The following is a 19530-nucleotide window of genomic DNA, read 5'->3' on the forward strand; positions in this document are numbered from 1 at the left end:
TACAAGCATAAACCAGAATGCTTTAAGCAGCAAAGGCAATGTCCTGTGATGTGAAAATAAATAGAAATTTCGTTTGATTTGTAGTAGCCTAGGAAATTGTTTAGGCTCTGGCAATACTTTTTGGAGGGTTTTTTTTTCAGTAACTGAAACAAGATTGCAGTGGTATCAGATGTCAGGGTAATACAAATTCATTAGCACTTCCTGCTGTCTTGCTCAGAAACAGTGAAAAACAAATGTAACACCTGCTGAGAAATAGCATCTGCTTGGAAATAATCTGATGCAAGTACTTTGTCTAACTTGAGAAACTTAAGAGACTTGGATCTGCGAATGAGAGCTTGAGGATTATTGTAACAGTGAAAGAAGAGCAGTCTTATTAAAGACTTCAATTTGCTTCCCTTGATAAATTTTGATATTAAAGAATATATCTACTTGGTGTCTTAAGAACTTGCAATAATACTAGAATTTACTTAAAGAAGCGTAGACCTCAAATTTCTTAAAAACGTCGTCTCTTCCCTTCATTCCTGAGAAATGAAACTCTTGAAATAAAAGTGAGAGCATGCCTTTGGGAAAAAAACCTCTAAAATACAACTTTGCATATTATGCATGCAGAGGTGTAAAAAGCCAATATTTGCATTTTGCTAACAATATGAACTTACTGGTAGTCTGAAATCTGTCTTTATAGTCACTAAAGAGGAAGAGACTTTCTATTGTGTTGATTGAGTGCAGACTGGGGGAGAAGAATGAGTATTCATTTAAGGGCTCTGGTTAATTCATCCTTCAGTTGAACAACAATGTGGGACTGATGTGCAGTGAGCTTTTCAGGTACTAATTGCTGAATCTTTCTTCTTGGTTTCTGTCTTCATCCCAGTCCAGGATATGCATTATGTTCATCCTTGTGGCTGTAGTAATGTCCAGAGAATGTGGTGACCTCCTTGGTACCCTCCCTTCTTTTTCATTTCCCACAAGTGTGATGAACCTAAAGAAAGAAAATTACCTAATTCATGTGTGAAAGTGAATTTCCTCTATTCCATTATTTTCTAATTTAAGAAAAAGTCCCAAAACATGTAATGTTGAAACTAAAGTTTTGCTGTTTCTGTATGGTAATGATATAGCTTCAGTTTTGTTGAGTGGCTGAATTCTTTAACTGGAAGTTTGTAGAGTAGTAAAACCTTTTTTCATTGCCTTTTTTTTTATAAAAGCTATTAAAGACTATGAGACTGCTCAAGCCAATAGTGAAAATGACCAACAGATTCGGGAAGGGCTGGAACGTGCCCAGAGAATGCTGAAGCAATCACAGAAGAGGGATTATTATAAAATCCTGGGAGTAAAAAGGTGAGATACTAATTCCAGAGATGATGATGTAAAAGGTGGTTATTTAAACTAGCACTTCTAGGGCTGATCACTTGAATTTGTTCTGCTGAGTGTTAATTTTTGTTCTGTATCTTGCTATCTTCACTCTTCTGCTGTACTAATTTTTAATGTTCAGCTTGTAAAGTGACATTTGTTTACAATTCCTTTAGAAAGAATGGAAAAACAAGCAAGAAGAGAGGAAATAAATTCTTTGGGAAGAAATTCTTAGTATAGATGACCCTGAGTCATACGGATGAGTTGGGGAAGAAATGAAGACTGGCAACAATTACTGAAAGTAACAAAAATTGTGATAGATAGTGTGATGGATCTGGAAGGACTGACTGAAGAACTTCCCTTGCTAATGAGGAGCAAGCAAAGTTCTGAACTAGTCTTGGTCGTCCTTCCAATTGGGAACTAATTTGATCTGGTTTTTGTTATTCGTCTGATGGCAAATTCCTCAGACTGAGAACTATATTCTGCAGTCACTGGCAGTAGCATCTTTCCAAGAGAAGTATATGGGTGGTGAAGGAGAGAGTGAGCAATCTTTGCTTAAGGTTGGAGCTTGCTTCCTTTGTTTTGTGTAGTCCTCAATGCCACTTGCAGAAGGTTAACAGCACCTCATAACTTTGTTGTTGCTCTTAATTGGTGTCTCAGTGTTTATTTTAAACTTTATTAGTGTGGCATTTGGGCAGTCAGAAAATGAAGTTATCTGTAACTTTATCCATCTAGAAATGCTCGAAAGCAAGAAATCATAAAAGCTTACAGAAAGCTGGCATCCCAGTGGCACCCTGATAACTTCCAGAGTGAGGAAGAAAAAAAGAAAGCAGAGAAGAAATTCATCGATATTGCAGCTGCTAAAGAAGTCCTCACTGACCCAGGTAATGATGCAGTGGCTTCTTATTTTAGTTACTTTTTTTACATCAAGGTCAAAATAAACGTGTAGGTCATAACAAGCATTTCAGCTTCCCTTTTTCCCTTTCTGCCTTTACCCATCTTGAGAAAGCAGTACACTAACACTTGTATCCAGTCTGTTGTGGGAAGTCAGATGTAATCTTTACTTATTGTGTTTCAGTGACTTTTAACAAAAGTCAAATAGAAATTATATTTTGAAGGTGTCTTCTAGGGATAACGTCTTATAGAGCTTTCTAGGATTGACCAACTCTGGATATACTTATGTCAAGGATATGTGTGTCTCCTTGTGCTTCGAGTACTATTGCAAACTGCATTTAGGTTATAACAGCAGCTGAAGTACTCTGGGGAAGCCCTGTTATTGCTGTTCCATGATTCCACCTGGGTTTTGTTTCCTCCAGAAATGCGGCGGAAGTTTGATGCGGGAGAGGACCCATTGGATGCGGAGAGTCAGCAGGGCGGCAACAACCCGTTCCACCGGAGCTGGAACACGTGGCAAGGATTCAACCCCTTTGGTTCTGGAGGAGGACCATTTACATTCAAATTTCACTTCAGTTAGAGCCAAGACTGTTTCTGGGTGGCTGCTGCTGTTTTTTACTTAATTCATTGAAAAATAAAAAGTCTCTCAGTTCAAGACCCAAAATCTTAATTTCTATAATGTTGTCCTTAACCCAGAGTCTTACTGCACTAGAGGAAAGCTCCTTTTTTCTTTTGTTGGGTTTGGTTTGTGATGAGCTTGACAAGCTCACGCTGATGGGGGTTGTGCTGCCTATGTATTTGCTGTGGGTATGCAGGACACGTTTATTCCTACGGATGGAAAAAACAGTAAGATGCTACTTAGGACAACACTTTAAATTTAGAATTCAAGTATATGCTTAAAGATAAAAATGCATGTAAATATTTTTGTGGATTGGGGCCTAATAAACATGGCAAGGGTAGTTACAGTAGTCTCTACGTTAACAAACTGTTGGTTGTGCTCAGCAGAATGATCCATCTCCCAGTATTTTTCAGAGGAAACCCAAGTGGCCACCTGCTGGATTGGTGATGGCAGTGCCAGGGGTGGGGAAGAGGCTGTGCACTGAACCAGTCCCAACAATCACTGGACAAAGAGTGCTTGGGGGTAACTGTAGCTGAAATACTGCTCACTTTGTTGTTCACTAACCTGAAATTAATTGGGGTGACTTCCTTGGTGGAATTGTCAGCAGTGAGGTGGGACTGGGGGGAAAGACTTGATTTTCAGAACACTTCTTTTCTTAATGTGATTTTTGGGTGTTTGTTTAGGTATGATTTTTGAGTAGTTTGCACTTCAACAAAGTATCTGCTTCAAATTTGAGCAGAAAATTTGATGTGACATTTCCCTGACTCTGCAGCAATTTGTTGGTTCTGTACATAAAGTCAGAACTGAGACAGGTTGTGATGTGAGTGTACTGCAGGAATGTGTTATTAACTCCAGCCTTACCATGCAATACAACTTCAGTTCTGCTGGATGATGCAACAGAGAGTTAGTACTACATGAAATTGTAGTAATTTTATGTTTCATGTAACAGCATCGGTACTGCAGAGACAGCTGTGTGCAAAAAGAGGGACTCACTTCCCACTAGCCAAAAGTCTGTTTCTAATTTTTTCTATATGCACATACTTAAAATGGGTTTGGTGTAGTTGGTGGAGTTGTGTGAATGCGCTGTGTGGTGTTACCAGGGCTGCAGCTGGTAGGAGTGAGGAGTCTTCTCATTCTGTAACTGCATCTGTCATAATTACTGACATAATTACTGAGTTTCATCAGCAGCCATTTTCTTGGAATGCAAGAATTACAGTTCATCAATGTTCTCTTGATTGGATTTTAACTGGAAAACAATAATCAGCTGATAGGAGTCTTCTCTTGCTTCAACTCCTGGCACTTGAAAACCTAAGCAGCCTCAGTGAAACAAATGAAATTAGCAAATAAGGCCTTGAGTCTGAAAGGGAGGGGTTTCTTACTGTAGATGAAGTTGCTGCTGAAGCAGAACCCTTGGCTCCTGCCTCAAGTACTTCACCAACATAACTGCGAGGCCATGCAGCTTTGTAAAATGTTTTTCAACAGCAAATTAAAGGTCAGTGTTCACAAAATTATCTTCAAACTGAGGAGGTTGTTTGGTGTTTTCTAATGGTTTAGAAACCACCACAGCAGCCTCTTAAACTCCAGTGTTGGATGTTCACTAAGTTGAATGACTTTCTACAAGTTCAACTTGTGCTTGTGACGTGTCGGAAATATTTTTACTTGAAGTGTTGGAGATGCCCAGGGCTGTTGAGAGCACTCAAGGCTGGCACAGCTCTCAGGGGCTGGGGCTCAGACACAGGAACTGACTGCACAGTGAGGAGCCTGCTGCCCTGTGGCTTGGCCTCTGTGCACCTGCTGCTTGCTGGCAGGACCTCGGGTTGGGCAGGTGTCTGTGGGGGGCAGCTGTCCACGTCCTCCTGTGGCTCTGGTCAGCCCTCTGCCCTAAGGGGTGAGCTCCAGCCAGCTGTGCTGGCCCTGGGCTGTGTGTGAGCCATTGAACACTCGGGTATTGCCTTGTTCGCTACAGCAGGGGCTGCTTTTACAGGAGTATTGAGTGAGCAGCGTGAGCGATGTGCCCGATTGCGTACATGCAGGACTGGCTGGGCTGTGCAAAGTCACAGTAAAGACTACAGCCAGCTGTGCTTGTGTGCCAGGGGACTGCTGGAAATAAGTTCTCTTTCAAAGGACTGCCCTTGTGCAGCTTTAAAAGCTTGAGCTGAGAGAATTGTTTCCTGAGGTTTAATTTTTTTTGTCTAGAGAAGGAATAAGATGTTCCCTCATGAGTAAATTCTTCATGCAATGCACTGATTTTGGAGCAGTGTGCGTTTGTTTCTCGGAGGCAGCGGGACAGAGACAAACAAAAAAGGACTGTGTGCATTTTGAAAATGAATGAATGGGAACGAGGAAATGACATTTTAAGAACAAAAAAGCTTGAATGTAGTCAGTAGAAGAAGGAAGATGATTGATGCATGATTGCTGTTCATAGATTCCTTTTGTTGGAAGACAGGTTCTTGGAAACAATAGCAAAACACGACAGCAGAGAACAAGGCTTTCTACTATTGAGCAGCTGCTGGGCACAAGAAGTGTTACCACCCCAGTGCTGTTTTGAAGGGCATTGAGGCATTCTGGGAAACCAGACCAAGTTGTGTTTAAAAGAAGCCATTTATGTTGCAAGGCTCTCCAGCTCCGGCGCTGCATTTCCTGACATGACTCTGGCAAATGAAGTGCTGGTCCCATGCTGAGTGTTAATGGTGCAGGCAACACGCAAGGAAGCTGAAGCCGCCTTTTATTTATTCGTGGGTGTCTATAGTGCAATAATGTTCAGTAACTGAACACAGAAGTAAAATGTCTCAGTAGTTTGTCAACCCTGAGATGTGCATGAAACATTGTTCCCATCATTGGCCTGTATGTAGATTGCAAACTTTCTCTGTGGAGTTCTTTCAGTTTTAATAAACTCGTTTCCAACCTGTTTTAAAATGAAGGTGGGGAGAGCATATGTTGCTTGGTGTAAAATACAGATATGATAATTGATCAGTATTATAAGAGAGTCCAAGTGAATTACAAACTGAAGAGCTCAAACTTGTGACATATGCAGAAAATGTATTAGTTTAAACTTAAAAAAAAACAACAAACAACAAACCTTAACGCTTGTTATCATTTCAGTTTTCAGACTGGTGTTTGGAACAAGCATTATTCTTCTGTTTAGGGCTTATAGGAGCTTTGCTGGAAACTAGCCAGGATATCATAGCAGGTTAGTTGTATTTAAAAGTGCCTTATTGTAAGGTATTTTTTGCTCTGTAATACACACTTTTATCCATAAAGCCGTAACAAAATTAATGGGAGAATGACTTTTTTTTTTTTTTGCCCTCAGTAAATTACTAAGTAGCAGTTTCATGTTTTAAGAAGGGTAAGTAAAGTTAGCCAGAGATTTATCAAATGTTTCAAATTATAAAATGTCTTTATATGGAATCATAAATCTACAAAGCAAGAACTGTTTTTTCTAGAACTGTGGGAATTATTTTATGGTATTTTTCACAATAAAGATATTTATGATGACAAGAAAGCACTGCTGTGTATTTGTCTTCCCTTCTTTCCTCATGCTTCTCTTCAGGTTTGAAGCTGGAGTTGTGCAGGGCACTGCTGCAGAGGGGGGACAAGAGGAGGAAGCAGCCACGTTCTGTGTGGAAGAGAACCTTGATGTATAGAAGTTAACCACAGCAACTGTAGAAGCCCTGTTGAGTGCTGATTTCACAGTGAGAACATCCAGCCCTTGGAATATCCCCAGGAAATGCTGGATTCTCGTGTTGGAACAATAAGATTTGCCTGATAGGGTGCTGAATCATATTGCCTGGACCAAAGGTACTTTTGCCAAAGAAGGCTGGACCAGGTGATTCTTGAGGTCCTTTCCAACCTGCTATCCTATGATTCCATGAAGTCTCAGACTGATTCAGGGACTGGTTAAAAGGAACCTAAGAGAACCTGAGAAATATTTTTAATACTAAATAAAGCTCTGGCTCATCAACAATACTGCACTAATGCCTGGTTTATTCATTTTCTGTTAAACTTACCAGCTGACCTCAAGATCAAGGCATAGAAAAGACACTGTCATAGGAATATAAACTGTAAAACTCCTTCATTTGAATAGTTCAAATATTCTTTTGCTTATTTACCGAGCAGCACCATGTTTTGGCAACACCAAAGCAGCATGTATTTTCATCCCTTTCACAGGGCACAGCACAGAGCTCTCTCTGCACCTCTGCATCTCACCTCACAGCAGATGCCTGGATGTGAACACTGCTGTTGCTTCCCTACAAAAACACTTTGGGTAGAGGAAAGGCAGTTGAGGACTTGCTGCCATTTACTTTCTTTGGCTCTGTTAGCCAAGTAGGGAATGATAATTGTGTAATAGAGAAAGGGAGAGCAGAGAACAATCCATCTTTGCTTCTCCAGTGGAACCTTTTAATATTTAGTACAACATACACAATCCATGGATTTAGGATTAAAACATAATGGCATGCTAATGACGCAAAGTGCTGCTTTAAAGAGATCTTTTAAAAAGTAGTGAATAAGTTTGTGGGACCTTTCTTATTTTATAAAGCATTGTATATTAAAAAAAGCTTTCTTTGAAAGTAGTATTATGCAGGAAAAAAAAACCAACTAGAACATTTTGTACAAATATAGAAAACACTAGAAGATTGCATTAAACCTTTTACATCTTCAAAATTATCTCCAACAAATTACATTTATAAAATTATATTCTAATCATTTAAGCAATCTCAAGGAAATAGTATTTAAAGAACTATTTCTTTTTTTAAAGCCAGTAGAGGTAACCCAATTTTAAAAAGAACAGGATGCTACAGAGAAAATGTACATGAAATCAGTGCATGAATTACCCACTTTTTATACTGCATAACATGCTCACACAGATAATCATAATTAAAGAGAACTAAGGTTTCTTAAAAAAACCTTTAACTTCTGTCCTAAAACAAGTTTTCCAATATATGCTTCAAGCTTGGAATACCAAGGCAGATCCATGTGAAATGCTGCTGCCGAGTCAGGCAGCAGGATAGAAGTATAAATCTCAAAAATATTTTGCAAATAAAATAAAATCATGCAGCGAACACTTGAATAATGGTTTGAGGGCTTTTGTCCTCTGCTATGGCAAATCAGTTACTTCCTTTTTATGAGTGGGATTTTTAGTAATGGTGCACGATATCCCGCATGATATCCTGAAGTAATTAAGAGAACAAGCATAACAAAACAACTGCTGCACTGAAAAGGGTCAGACATAAAGGGAACTGACATTAGGCTTTACTGACTTTTGCTATTGGGTTGCACAGGAAATACTCCATTGGGTACTTCATAAAAAGGAAATCCCTACACAGGCATTTAAAAACCTGTATGTGACATGTTAAAAATGTTCAAAATACATCAAGGTAAAACCACAGAAAATACAGAGAGCTGTAAAAAAATCTGCATGTCTCACATTCCTTAGTAATAGGGCTTGGAAAATACCAGCAACATGTGATTTTAAATACTCACAGTAAGAAATGGTAAGTAACCAACAGCTGAGGACAATGACAGTGCATACAAAATCTGCTTCATTTCTCTACTTGTTTATCCAGTTATTTGCTGCTATGGAAATAATGTGCAATCCTTGCTGCTTCACCCGCTTAGTGCTAATTACATGGTCTTGTGCAACTTCAAGCATTTAAACTGGAAGACTTCTTATAAGAAAGTGTGGTCTCATCCAATCCCATTTTGAAACCAGCATAGCCTGAACAACAAGGTGTGTATTTAAGGCACTAGATTTCAATTGGAGACACAAATTCCCCATTTTCAAAAATGGGTATTGCAAGAACTTTTCCCTGCAATTTTTGTGGGATCAAAATGTCAGTATCCCATTAAAGTAACAGTTTTGTGAGTACAGGTTTAGAAAATTACAGGAGACACCACTGATAGTCAAAAAATATTCATGTATTTTATTATTTTCTTTTCAGTTATAAACAGGATGATGATAACCAAAAGTGAGTAGAAGCAGCTTTCAGGTACTGACCTTCTGATACAATGTATGCTGGTTGGAAAATCACCTCAACCAAAACCATAATGGAATTTTATCACACACTATTTAAGTGGCCAAAAGGAGCCTAAGAATAAAAAATTAGTTTTAAGAATCTCTTAAGAGTGTAGCAAACCTGCATAATAAATGAAGAGTGTCATTCCTTGCTTTAGCTTCCATGTGGAGTTATCTTTGTGTGGCCTAAATTAGACATCTCATTTTTTATGAAATTTTTTATTGTGACCACAGCATTTCTTGGGGGACAGAACTATGGGAATATAACCAAAATTATGGTATTTAAATACAGTAGCCTAATGCATGGAATATGCACAAAACAGTTTTCAAGTACATATTTAATGTGTGTGTCCTCCCCTGGACTGACAATGCTGAACACATCTTCCTTCATATTCCAAAGTCCTCTGGGCAAAATGTACTTTAGAGAAGGAAAAGAAAAAGCCATTGGGAAAGCTGCTCCATACCACTTAAAAAACCCCAAACCCCCAAGTACCTGTGGATTTCTCATTTTTGTATTGCATTTAAAATGTTTTAAATAACACTTTAAGTTATAAAATACTTGACTTCACATTAAAGAATGCTGTAAATAGTGCCAATGTAACAGCTGTAAATTCTGTTCAGTCCTTCCCAGAAAACTCTGGAGCTGTCACCATTGCTGGTCACGGGCTGTGCTAAAGTTCATCGTGCTTGAGCCCTGGAGCCAAAGGGGAAAAATACACAAAAGTTACACAGAGGCAGTGCCTGGGTTTGTAAGATGTGGAGAAAGCCTTTTACTTGCCATTTCCTGCTAAACACTCAGTTCATGAATTTCATTTTTGGAGCCTTGCTACAAGCTGACCAGAAGCTTTCATGAAGAATAAAACCCACTAAGAATTCTTTAAAAGGAAAAGTGAATTTGTTCTTCCACCCAAGACTTATAAATATTTATCTGCTCATTTTTTCTTAAACCTTGAGTGCTCAGATCATCTTTTCATTTTGTCCATTAGTCCAAGAAGTCATGTTTTACTCGGAGTACTTCTATGTGTTTGTGGTTTTTCTTTTGCTTTTGGGTTTTGTTTGTCTGGGGCTTTCATGCTATTTAATTAATTCAGTTTAAAACAATTTTAGTTGAAAAAAAGCCAAACAAAGCAACAACAAGAACCCCCAAACAAACAAAAAACCAAACCTCAGCCTCAAACTAACGAAAACAGAATTTAGTCTAGTGCAAAAAGGCTTGGATAGGTAAGTCTAGAGAGAGAGAGGGAGATGCAGAGGCAAATTAACACTCAGTCCCCAACTGCTTAATAGACATGAGCTTTAGATTATCCAAGTGAAGTCTAAGCTAATGTGCTTTACTTAATATTTGTGGCTAAAATAACGTGACTGTTGGCTGTGTTTGAGGTGCAGGAACAGGACCACTGAGCTTTCTCTTATTTCTGGCATGAAACAAGAGGGTTTGTCCTGTCAGTGTAACTCCTCTGGAAAGAAGCATCACCCAACTATCAAACCCCACACCATTTCTCTAGGTTGAACAAGGAAAATGACACAAATACAAGATTTGTGCCTACTGACCCCAATCTTAATTTCAACTAGACTGATACTTAATTTTTAAAAGGTAACAGCTGAATATGCATGTAAATTACCTTTTTGAAAGAATGATGTTAGATTTTTCTTCTCTCTTTCAATTTGCTGTATTAAGTTTCGGATCTCAGAGTCATAATCAACCCATTCAGGAACTATCCGGGCAGCAGCCTTTAGTTTTGGTTCTTTGGTTTGGGGGTTGTTGCACTGAAAGTTTAAAACATATTAGATGTAAACAAAGCAAATGTGAAAATAACACCCTTTCAGAGAATTTAGCTCAAATGAATTGTAAATACTTTTTGCTGACTGTCAATATAGCACAGACATGGCTGGCACAAGACTGTTAAAATTTAGACAAAGTTGCCTAGGGAGATGCAAGATTGACCTTGGCACACTGAAACTGAACCTGATGTGGGTTTTGAACAGAGAGCACCTGTCTTTAGAGCACAAACTCATTCTAACAGTAAAGACATGAAGAAAACAAAAAATATTGCATACTGAAAAATCACACCAAGTTCCAACTGTCTGTTTTCCTTTCAAATTATGTCTAAAGCCCTGCAAATAGTGTATGTGTGCTGTCAAAAAATCTAAATGGGGGAAAAAATGGGATTGGGATAATAATGACAGGAAAAAGATTTTTGTCTCTTTCTATTCCCAAAGAAAGAACCTTTCTTCTTCCTGAACATGGATAGTATCCTGAGCATTGTGCTTTTAAGGCTTTGCTTTATCTCCTGTTTATAGCAACTAAACAGACCAAGAAAACCATGACCATGTTAAGGTTGTGGGGAGAACAAGAGCAGCCCATAGTGCCCAGACAGGTAACAGCACTTTGTCACAGCTCCAGTAACTTGGCTGACTATGGAAAAATTATAAGGAAAATTCATGTAATGGCATGAAAAGCTTCAGTCCTATCTGGTTAAGAGATAACACTTAATTTTTTGGTACAGTTTTCAGCTTTAACGTAAGCAGATTTGGTAGAGAGCAAGTGGGAGAGGTCTCAGAGGGGAAAATGCTTCAGGGAAAGGGATGGAATGTTGCAGCACCTTCCAGCAAGGCTGCCTTCATGACATGACACAAACTCAACCTGAAATGCCCCAGAAATCACAGCAAAATTTTTAACCTGTAGAACTCATTTAAGTCAGGATCAACTCACCAGGTCTATTGTTTTAGCCTTTTTCTTGGATTTATCATCACACCAGGTTTCACACCAAAGCCACTCCTGAGGGAGAGACTTAATGGCTACTTGATGGATCATATTATTGGGAAGATCCTGTAAAAATTTTGTAAAATCATAAATTAGCATTGAATAGAATTTCCATTCCTTGAAAAAAAACCCCAAACCCTGACTTTACCATTCTTTGAAAAAAACAAACCCCGACTCAAAAAACATATAATACAGGATTTATGCCACTACTCTAAATTGAGATGACTTCTAGGAAAACAGATTCCAGAAATGAGCTTGAGAAGAAAAAGCTTTAAACTGCTATTCTGGCGAAGTTCCTTACTTTACTTCTAGGGGTTTTTTTTTTACCTTTATTACATTCTCAGGAAATCTTGCCATGAAAAGTCTGAGCCAAGATCCAGCTGAATGCAGGGAACAGCATTTATAAATGAGAAACTCCTCAGGCAGGTTTCAGGCTGGCTGCAGCTGCTCTGGCCAGAGCTGCAAAGAGCAGGGGCAGTACCTGGCACATTCAGTGCCAAGTGCCCTCACATGTGCAACCCTTACATTGTATTTCAGAATAAATGTCAGCACTCAAGTGTTAGTCACATCTTAGTCACACTGCTAAATGTGACAGAATAAAATAGCACATATTGCTGTATTATGAAAGATGTACAATTTAACTGAAAAACAGACATTGGTACCAAAGAATTATATCAAATTATATGGAGAGCCAAGACATTCAATATTAATTGAAATGCTTTATCTTTTTTTTTTTAACTTATAATTTTTGGAATGCAGTTGATCACCATTTGGAATGGTTTACCACCATTCCAATTCCAAAAGAAGAGACTGGTTTTCTGTTGTGCCTCTCTGACTTTCTAAATGAAATCACAATTCCTGAATTACTGCAGTACTTTTAGAAGCTGTCAATTTAAAAACTGTTACATGCACTAAAATCTAGAAAGTCAGCTGTTAGTTTCAGGATTTAAAGTAAATGAAAAAAAAAGAATGAACACAAAAACTGCTCTTAACAAAATTACTGTACTGGAAGTCTAGTTTTTATGATGTGTAATTTTTTCTCCCTAGGAGTTCTATACTTATTCTCCTTTGCATTTAAAATCATCATTTCCCTTTCTATCTACTTCACTTCTGTGGTTTAAGAACCTTAACTGCCACCCATGAAGATGGCACTGCTGGGAGAGCTGAGACTGCTGCTTCTTTGAGAAGGGCAGTGAGCACTCCAGACAGGTATTTAAAACAAAAATAGTAATAACAGAGTTATAATGCACCCTTAGCAGTAGATGAAAGCTCTCCAGGTCTCCAATACACTGCACTGTTGTTTGTATTTCTAGGAGTATTGCTGTGTTTTGTGTAAGAAGAAGCAATGAAGACAGCAAGTAGCTCCTATCAATACGGTCAAACCAGATTATTATGAATATTCTACTTTGAAATATTCACTTTCCAAAGTAATTCCAATTCAATTCTGCCAAGATTTAGCTACCTTAACATCTGGTGTTTAAGTGGCTTTTGATTTGATCCAACAGGCTAATAGGAAAGATATGCTATCATGTATTAAAGCTGTAATTGGAAATATAAGAGTCTTAAAATGAGAAGTTTTAATTTTTTTGAGAACATTAGATAAGACCAATTTTCTGAAAACCAGCATTATGGTGAAAACCCTGTAACCTCTAAATCTTAAAAGGTCTTTCTGAAAGACACTTTGTACATGTGGCTAACTCTGTTTGGAGAACACACAGCTCTATCACATCAGGACTCTGCACGGGTGATCAGGGCCAGGAATTCATCCTGTTGTCCAGAAAGATGTGAACTCTGACTGTAGCTGTTATTTCAGCCTTTTGCTCTTAACATACAGCTGCAGACTGCTCCAGCCCCAGGTGTCCAGTCCAGTCTGCGTTTTTAGTGTGGCTGTATTGCCACTTTTCTTTGCCCAGTATCATAAGAACTCCTATTTTCAATTTTTACTTTTATTTCTGGAGGAAAAAAATGCAAGTGGCAATAATGTCCTTATGTAAGAGAGAAACCAGCTTGCAGAGCAGGGGTGTGGAAAAGCACTGAGCAATGTGGGCTTTGCTACCATGGGATCCTGTTGCTGTTGGAGGCAGGTAAAAATCTGTGCTTAAATAATTCCACAAGGAAAACACCAAAAGCAGGGATAATCTCGCTTATGAAGCCTTCTGAGGTTCACCCAAAGTGAGACCAACTCCAGCCACTCTAAGGTAACCATGTACAGCAACCACCAAAGTGCATTTGCAGTTAACTTACAAACGAAAATTGAATTTACGTTAATGGAAAAAAAGAAAAAGGAACAAGCTCTTGGTAAACATGAATATAATTACCATTATCAGAATGTAGGGTTATCATCAGAAAAACATAAATGCATGCAGAACAACTACAAATAAAGGCGAAACTGGGGTTATCCCTCATTTTTAAATTAAAAAAAATCAGCAGTTTTCTGAGCTGTGCTCATATGCACTCCTGAAAATAGGCTAAAAGAGCAGTAAATGGCAAACAGTTTTGGAATTATGTAACGTTTATGTTGAAATACAAGATATTCCATAGGTATTGAGAAAGATAAAGAAAAACCCTAAAATGCTTAAAGCCATAAATACCTGATCCAGATTTGACAGACTGTTTGGATCCTGACTAAGAGCCTGGTACTGGCCCCGAAGCCTGTCTCCAGCTGCAATCTTCCTGAACTTCTTCAGGTCCACAACATACAAGGCACTAAAAGGAATAAAAAAATCCCAAAGTAGTAAGATTTCTGGGGGGTCACCCTCTTTTTGACAATAGTAACAAAAGTAACGAGAAAGCAAAACATGTTCCCATCCTGAAGAGATATTTTTCTTTATTAAGTGGCTGAAACCGCCATAAAACAGTGAAATCAATGAGTCATCAGAATTCCTGCCTTTACTGAGAATGGCTCTTGAATGGCTCAGTGATCAACGCCAACACCCAGATTTCCATCCAGCTGCCAGAGAGCACAAGCAGTGTGTAAGGGCTTGTCCCACCTGATGTGGTATTTCCTCTTGCCCAGGTGTGAAGCCCAGTACCCCGATTTCCAGAAGCGGTACCCGTCCATCTCCCTGCGGCTGTCACAGAAAGGAGTGTAGCCATAGGGGGCTCCGTTCAGGTCGAGGTCTCTGAGCTCCTTCAGGTCACTCCTCACAATCTAGACAAGAACATCATTCATTTAGTACCGTTTCTATGAGGGTAGGGATTGCAGCAGACTTCACAATGTTTAACTTTTATTAAAAAAAGCTACCGACACTACATCAGTGGGGTATAAATGGACCTTTCCAGTGGGAGACAGCTTGTTCCAAAATTATGTATTGTTGCAGAGTTTTGTTCAGACATGGCTTATAGAAAGGCCATGATCACATACAGCTGGTTAAAAAGTAAAAGGCAGCAGTAAGCAGCAAGTTCTCAGGCTTTTCCCTTAAACAGTAAATATCGTGTCCTTGGCTAAGTGATGAGAAAAATATGGTGAAAAAAATGGAGTCCTTGAAAGGGTGTTCAATAACAAGTCAACAGCAGGATGAGAAAAACAAGTATTAGCCTCAACAAGAAAACCACAGGTATTGGCAACAAAGGAGGGGTTGGTGTGTAATCTGTAACCAATAATGAGCTCAGGTTTTGCAATATGTATGAACTTAATTAACACTACTATAAAAGTGTGTAAGCTGGATCAATAAATTGGAGATCGATGCTCATCAATTGGACGGTTGTCTCCCTTCACTTCCTCAATTTATAATTTTTTATTGTATTATTAACAGTGGCCATCTGTGTAACACATTTATTGAGCAAATGATATAAAACTGACAATATTTTTTTAATTCACAGACCAGTGTTTCTGGTTGCCCAATATAAAATGCCTTAATTAAGAAACACAACTTTTCAATCTACCAATCATGCCCCTTCTAAAGAATCCTCCTTGTTTGTTACCCACCATGGGCACTCCAAAATTATTGCATCATTTGAAAAATCCTTGTATCTAATGGTAAAGTACTTTCAAAAGAGAGGTTTTAATGGCATTTTACACATGTCCTTTATTTGCTAATCAATCCTTCTCCATCAAACCCCACTTACCTAATTTATCAGTGGTAAAAATGTTATAGCTATTTGGGAGCACAGAGAAGTCCTTACAGTAGTTAGGACAGACCACCAGTGTTCCCATATAGTGTATCCAGATGAAATTGCAGAGAGTTGCAGTCTGCATTGCTACACCTAAGTTTAATTTATTCTTGAGCTTGGAAAAGGACCAAAATACGTTAGAATTTGTCTCAAGGTTTTTAACAACCTTGTGATAAAGTCATCTGCACTTTGTCTTTCAGCACATTATACAATGTTCACTCCTGAATGAAGGACTGCATGCAAATTTAAAACACAGATAGGACTAAACTTGAAGAATTTCAGCCATCCAAAAGTTGTTCAAATAGTCCAAAATCACCTCACAACTGGCCATAGTGGAGCATTCCTCTCACAATCAGCCCAGAGATGGAATCCCTCCAATATGCTTTCAGTGAAATGCAGCTTTAAGACCACACACATCTCTCCAGGTGCCTGTCTCTCCACACACACAATTTTGGACAACTCTTAATGTCACATGACTGAAGACCAGTGAAATTCTTGCACCTACATTCTGCAACATCACTGGTTCTGTTTGTACAACTGCAACAGTCTTTCAAGACCAACATCTGAATAAAATGGCCACACAGAATGAAACTGGATCAATTTAAGCCCAAATTAATTCCTCATACAGTAATATGCCATTATCTTTTCTTACCTGGTCAGCATCAACAAATATTATTTTATCCACAGCTAAAGGGAAAAGAACATCCAAGAAAAGAATTTTGTAGCCCCAGATAATTCTTTGTTTTTCTGTCTGCTGATAAAGCCAGCGGGGCCACTTATACTGGACCAGCTCATACTTGAATCCATACTTTTTAGCCATGTGAGGAATTACATCCTGGAAGAACAAAAAGAACAAAAATCCATCAGGTGCACATATATGAGACACACAAGGGCTCAAAAGGAAAAGGAGGGAATGCTGCACGTTGGCCTTACTGATTATGCAATTTATTACTTAAAATGATCCCCTAGTTTTAGCAGTATCCTCAGCTACACCAATAGAAATAGCATTTCATGCAAGCTCTTGGAGACTATCAAAAGAGAATAAATTATTATAATGTATCACTGGGCTTCATGTCCCAGAAGAGGAGAGCCTTATACCTAACACTGCTATTTAATAGATTTAGGGATTATTTTCCACTGTGAAAATTTAATTTAAATTATAGAATTAGTCAATTGCAATTAAAAAAAAATAACTTAAAATTTTAAAGAAAAAAAAAAGAGGAAGAATTTTCTCCTACCTTAAATGTTGGGGAGAGATAGTTTTTCAGAAACCAAAATTTAACTGGTGTTTTTGTATGACGAAGGACAGAAAGCATCATAATTCTGTGGAAATATAAGTCTACAATAAACAAACAAATACACACGGGTCATTAAATTTCAACTGCACTTAGAAAGTACTAAAACTCTAAGTATAATTTCTTTAAGCCAATTTAAATAGAAATTTTTATCTACTTCTAATTAAAAGCTTTAAAGAGCATGTGTTCAAGGGCACTTTGAGATGGCCTTATTTGATCCAGATTGGCTAAGCAACAATAGAAGGAACAATTTCAAAAGTGGATCTATTAACATGTTTTATTCTAGGACAGGTGACCGACTAAATCAGATAATGCCTAGTACCTTAAATATTAACTTGGCCATTGAAATAACTTGTTTTACAATCTACTAGTTGAGTTTAATAGGTTGCTGAAAAGAAAAAAAACGAATTCCAAGTCAGACCCTCTTCTGAAAACCCTTAATAACTGTAAGAATCCCTGTTTTGGGTTCAATTATTTTTCATTATCGTGGCCTTTGTTTGGTGTAAGCAGTGACTTACAGCCTTAAAAGAAATCAAGTCTGCCTTAAAATCAAGACATAATGAACTTGAAAATAAGACAAAGCAGCAAGTAGGATGTTTAAGAGATTACTTTTTCTCCTTTAAAATAAATGTGTCTTTCCCTTTATGAAGGTTGTTGCAAGTTGAAGGAAAGAAACACAGTGCTCAAACTTCAGATGACTCAGCCATCAAATCACCAGGGCTCAAATCAGAAAAGTGACACAGATGGTTGTGAAGAGATCAGGCAATACTGTAAGAATTCCTTAAAAGCACTCACTGCTCATTGAAAGGACCTTGAGATAAGTAAGGCCATATGGGCATGCAGTAAATCCACTCTGTATGAAACACGAAGAGACACAAGTCTAATGAAGTCACTTCTGTTGTGTCTGTATACAGAGAGGCTGAACTTCAGCTTTTATGTTTGTACTTCATACATGAAAGACATTTTCTGTCTTCAAAGAATAATAGTATTTTTGAACATCTATATGTTGAATCACCTTGTTCTTAAAGATTAATTTAGTTCTCACTGTATACAACTTCTCTTGGTTTTGAAAATTTATTATTTGGATGTTGTTTAAAAAGTCAGTTTCTTTAGGTTGCTTGTTTTTATTAAGAAAATGTAGAGTATTGCTATGAAATTCTTGCTTCCCCATTTACCTTTCCTTACCTTAAAAAACGTTCATATAAATGGCCTGAAGCAACAGAAAAAATGTTAAGAATATCACTTTTCTTTTCCTTCTCATCGGCTGGAATTTCTTCTGAAAACCTAAGAATTATTATAAATACTTATATAAAGTTAAACTTCTACAGAAAAAAAATCCTACTAAATTATCATTAAGCTCATAGATAATTAAAAAAATACACAAAAGAAATACACATCCTGCAGTAAACAAATACACTTACATTCTACTTCCACTGCACATGCCTTGGCTTGGGAGTTATAATCTTCCCCAAAATACTCTCACAACTTTCAGAGGTCTGTGGTGGTGGGATTCCCCAGAATTTTTTGCAACACTTGTTGAATTCTTCTTCAGATTACTGTGATGCCTCTCCCTAGAAGCTAACCTGTGTATTTGAGGTATGTTGTACAGAGTTTTCTGTTTCTGCTGCACAGCATTCTTTGCTTGTTTTGAATCCCAAAGTCTGCCAGGGCTGGTTGTTAATCAGGTGCCTTCCAGCACACAGAGGCAGGAGATGGTGGCTGCAGTCTCCCTCAGGCACTGCTGCACATATCTCAGAACTGCAGAGCCAGACTGGTTATAGTTATCAAATGGTTATCAAGCCATTTGATACTGTTGGAAATTTACCTCAATAGTCTTTTCTGTGAGATGAGTCATTCCTCACACACTTAGACTGCATGAGTCACCCTATTACTTTTAAAAGAGATATAACCAAAAGAAAAAGTATCTTTTAGAAAGTGTAAAAATAGGTATCCTCATAATCTTTAAGAGCAAATAAGACAAGTCTCAGATCTCTAATGTATTCAAAAGAATTCAGATCACTCCACTGATACAAAGCTGAAAGCACAGAAATAGCTGAGAGGCTGCAATGTGTTTAAGTGGTGTGAATAATCTTTTGAGAAACCCACATTCTGTTCACTCAGGCACAGTGAAAGAGAGAGACATCAGTGGAGTGGCACTGTCTGCATGGTGTGGCATCTTCAAAGAAGACACACAACCTCTCAAGCAGCACTGAACCCTCACAGGCTAAACAGACTGCAGTTCACAGGTCCAAGCAGTCTGTCTTCTTTCTTCCTGACTTTTTGTCCCATGTCTTATATTTAGTGATAGGATTGAAAGAGTGTCAAGCTCTTTATAAAGCAGCCATCACATGTGAAAAATCAGGGTTTGATGCAAGGATCTTGAAAATATTGATTCTGCAAAGCTTTAGAGAAAGCAGAAATTTCCCAGAGCTGCTGGGCTGACCTCTAAGGTCCCGTGGGAAAAGCAGTCAGATAGAGAAGGGCAGCT

The 19530-nt window shown here is 38.2% G+C and overlaps 2 protein-coding genes across 6 annotated transcripts in view; one reads left to right on the plus strand and one right to left on the minus strand.

Annotated features, from left to right (window-relative positions):
* Positions 1-5803, plus strand: part of DNAJC3 (DnaJ heat shock protein family (Hsp40) member C3) — a 29443-nt gene extending 23640 nt beyond the window's left edge. Inside the window, exons 10-12 of the mRNA XM_005495576.4 lie at positions 1200-1332; positions 2080-2228; positions 2661-5803. Coding sequence (XP_005495633.1) covers positions 1200-1332; positions 2080-2228; positions 2661-2818 — 440 coding nt within the window. The 3' untranslated portion in view covers positions 2819-5803. The remainder of the gene's footprint in view (positions 1-1199; positions 1333-2079; positions 2229-2660) is intronic.
* Positions 4344-19530, minus strand: part of UGGT2 (UDP-glucose glycoprotein glucosyltransferase 2) — an 81474-nt gene continuing 66287 nt past the window's right edge. For 4 of the 5 annotated variants that reach the window (XM_074535629.1, XM_074535630.1, XM_005495577.4 and 1 more), the window contains 8 exons: positions 18228-18326; positions 16986-17070; positions 16400-16582; positions 14625-14785; positions 14226-14340; positions 11584-11700; positions 10493-10637; positions 4344-9564 (listed from right to left, as the gene is read on the minus strand). In XM_074535629.1, the coding sequence (XP_074391730.1) occupies positions 9542-9564; positions 10493-10637; positions 11584-11700; positions 14226-14340; positions 14625-14785; positions 16400-16582; positions 16986-17070; positions 18228-18326 (928 nt within the window). In that variant the 3' untranslated portion in view covers positions 4344-9541. Of the gene's footprint in view, positions 9565-10492; positions 10638-11583; positions 11701-14225; positions 14341-14624; positions 14786-16399; positions 16583-16985; positions 17087-18227; positions 18327-19530 lie in introns of those variants that run through there. The other variant, XM_074535631.1, reaches the window with a different exon arrangement.

Source organism: Zonotrichia albicollis, chromosome 2, assembly GCF_047830755.1.
Source record: "Zonotrichia albicollis isolate bZonAlb1 chromosome 2, bZonAlb1.hap1, whole genome shotgun sequence".
NCBI classification, from domain to species: domain Eukaryota; kingdom Metazoa; phylum Chordata; class Aves; order Passeriformes; family Passerellidae; genus Zonotrichia; species Zonotrichia albicollis.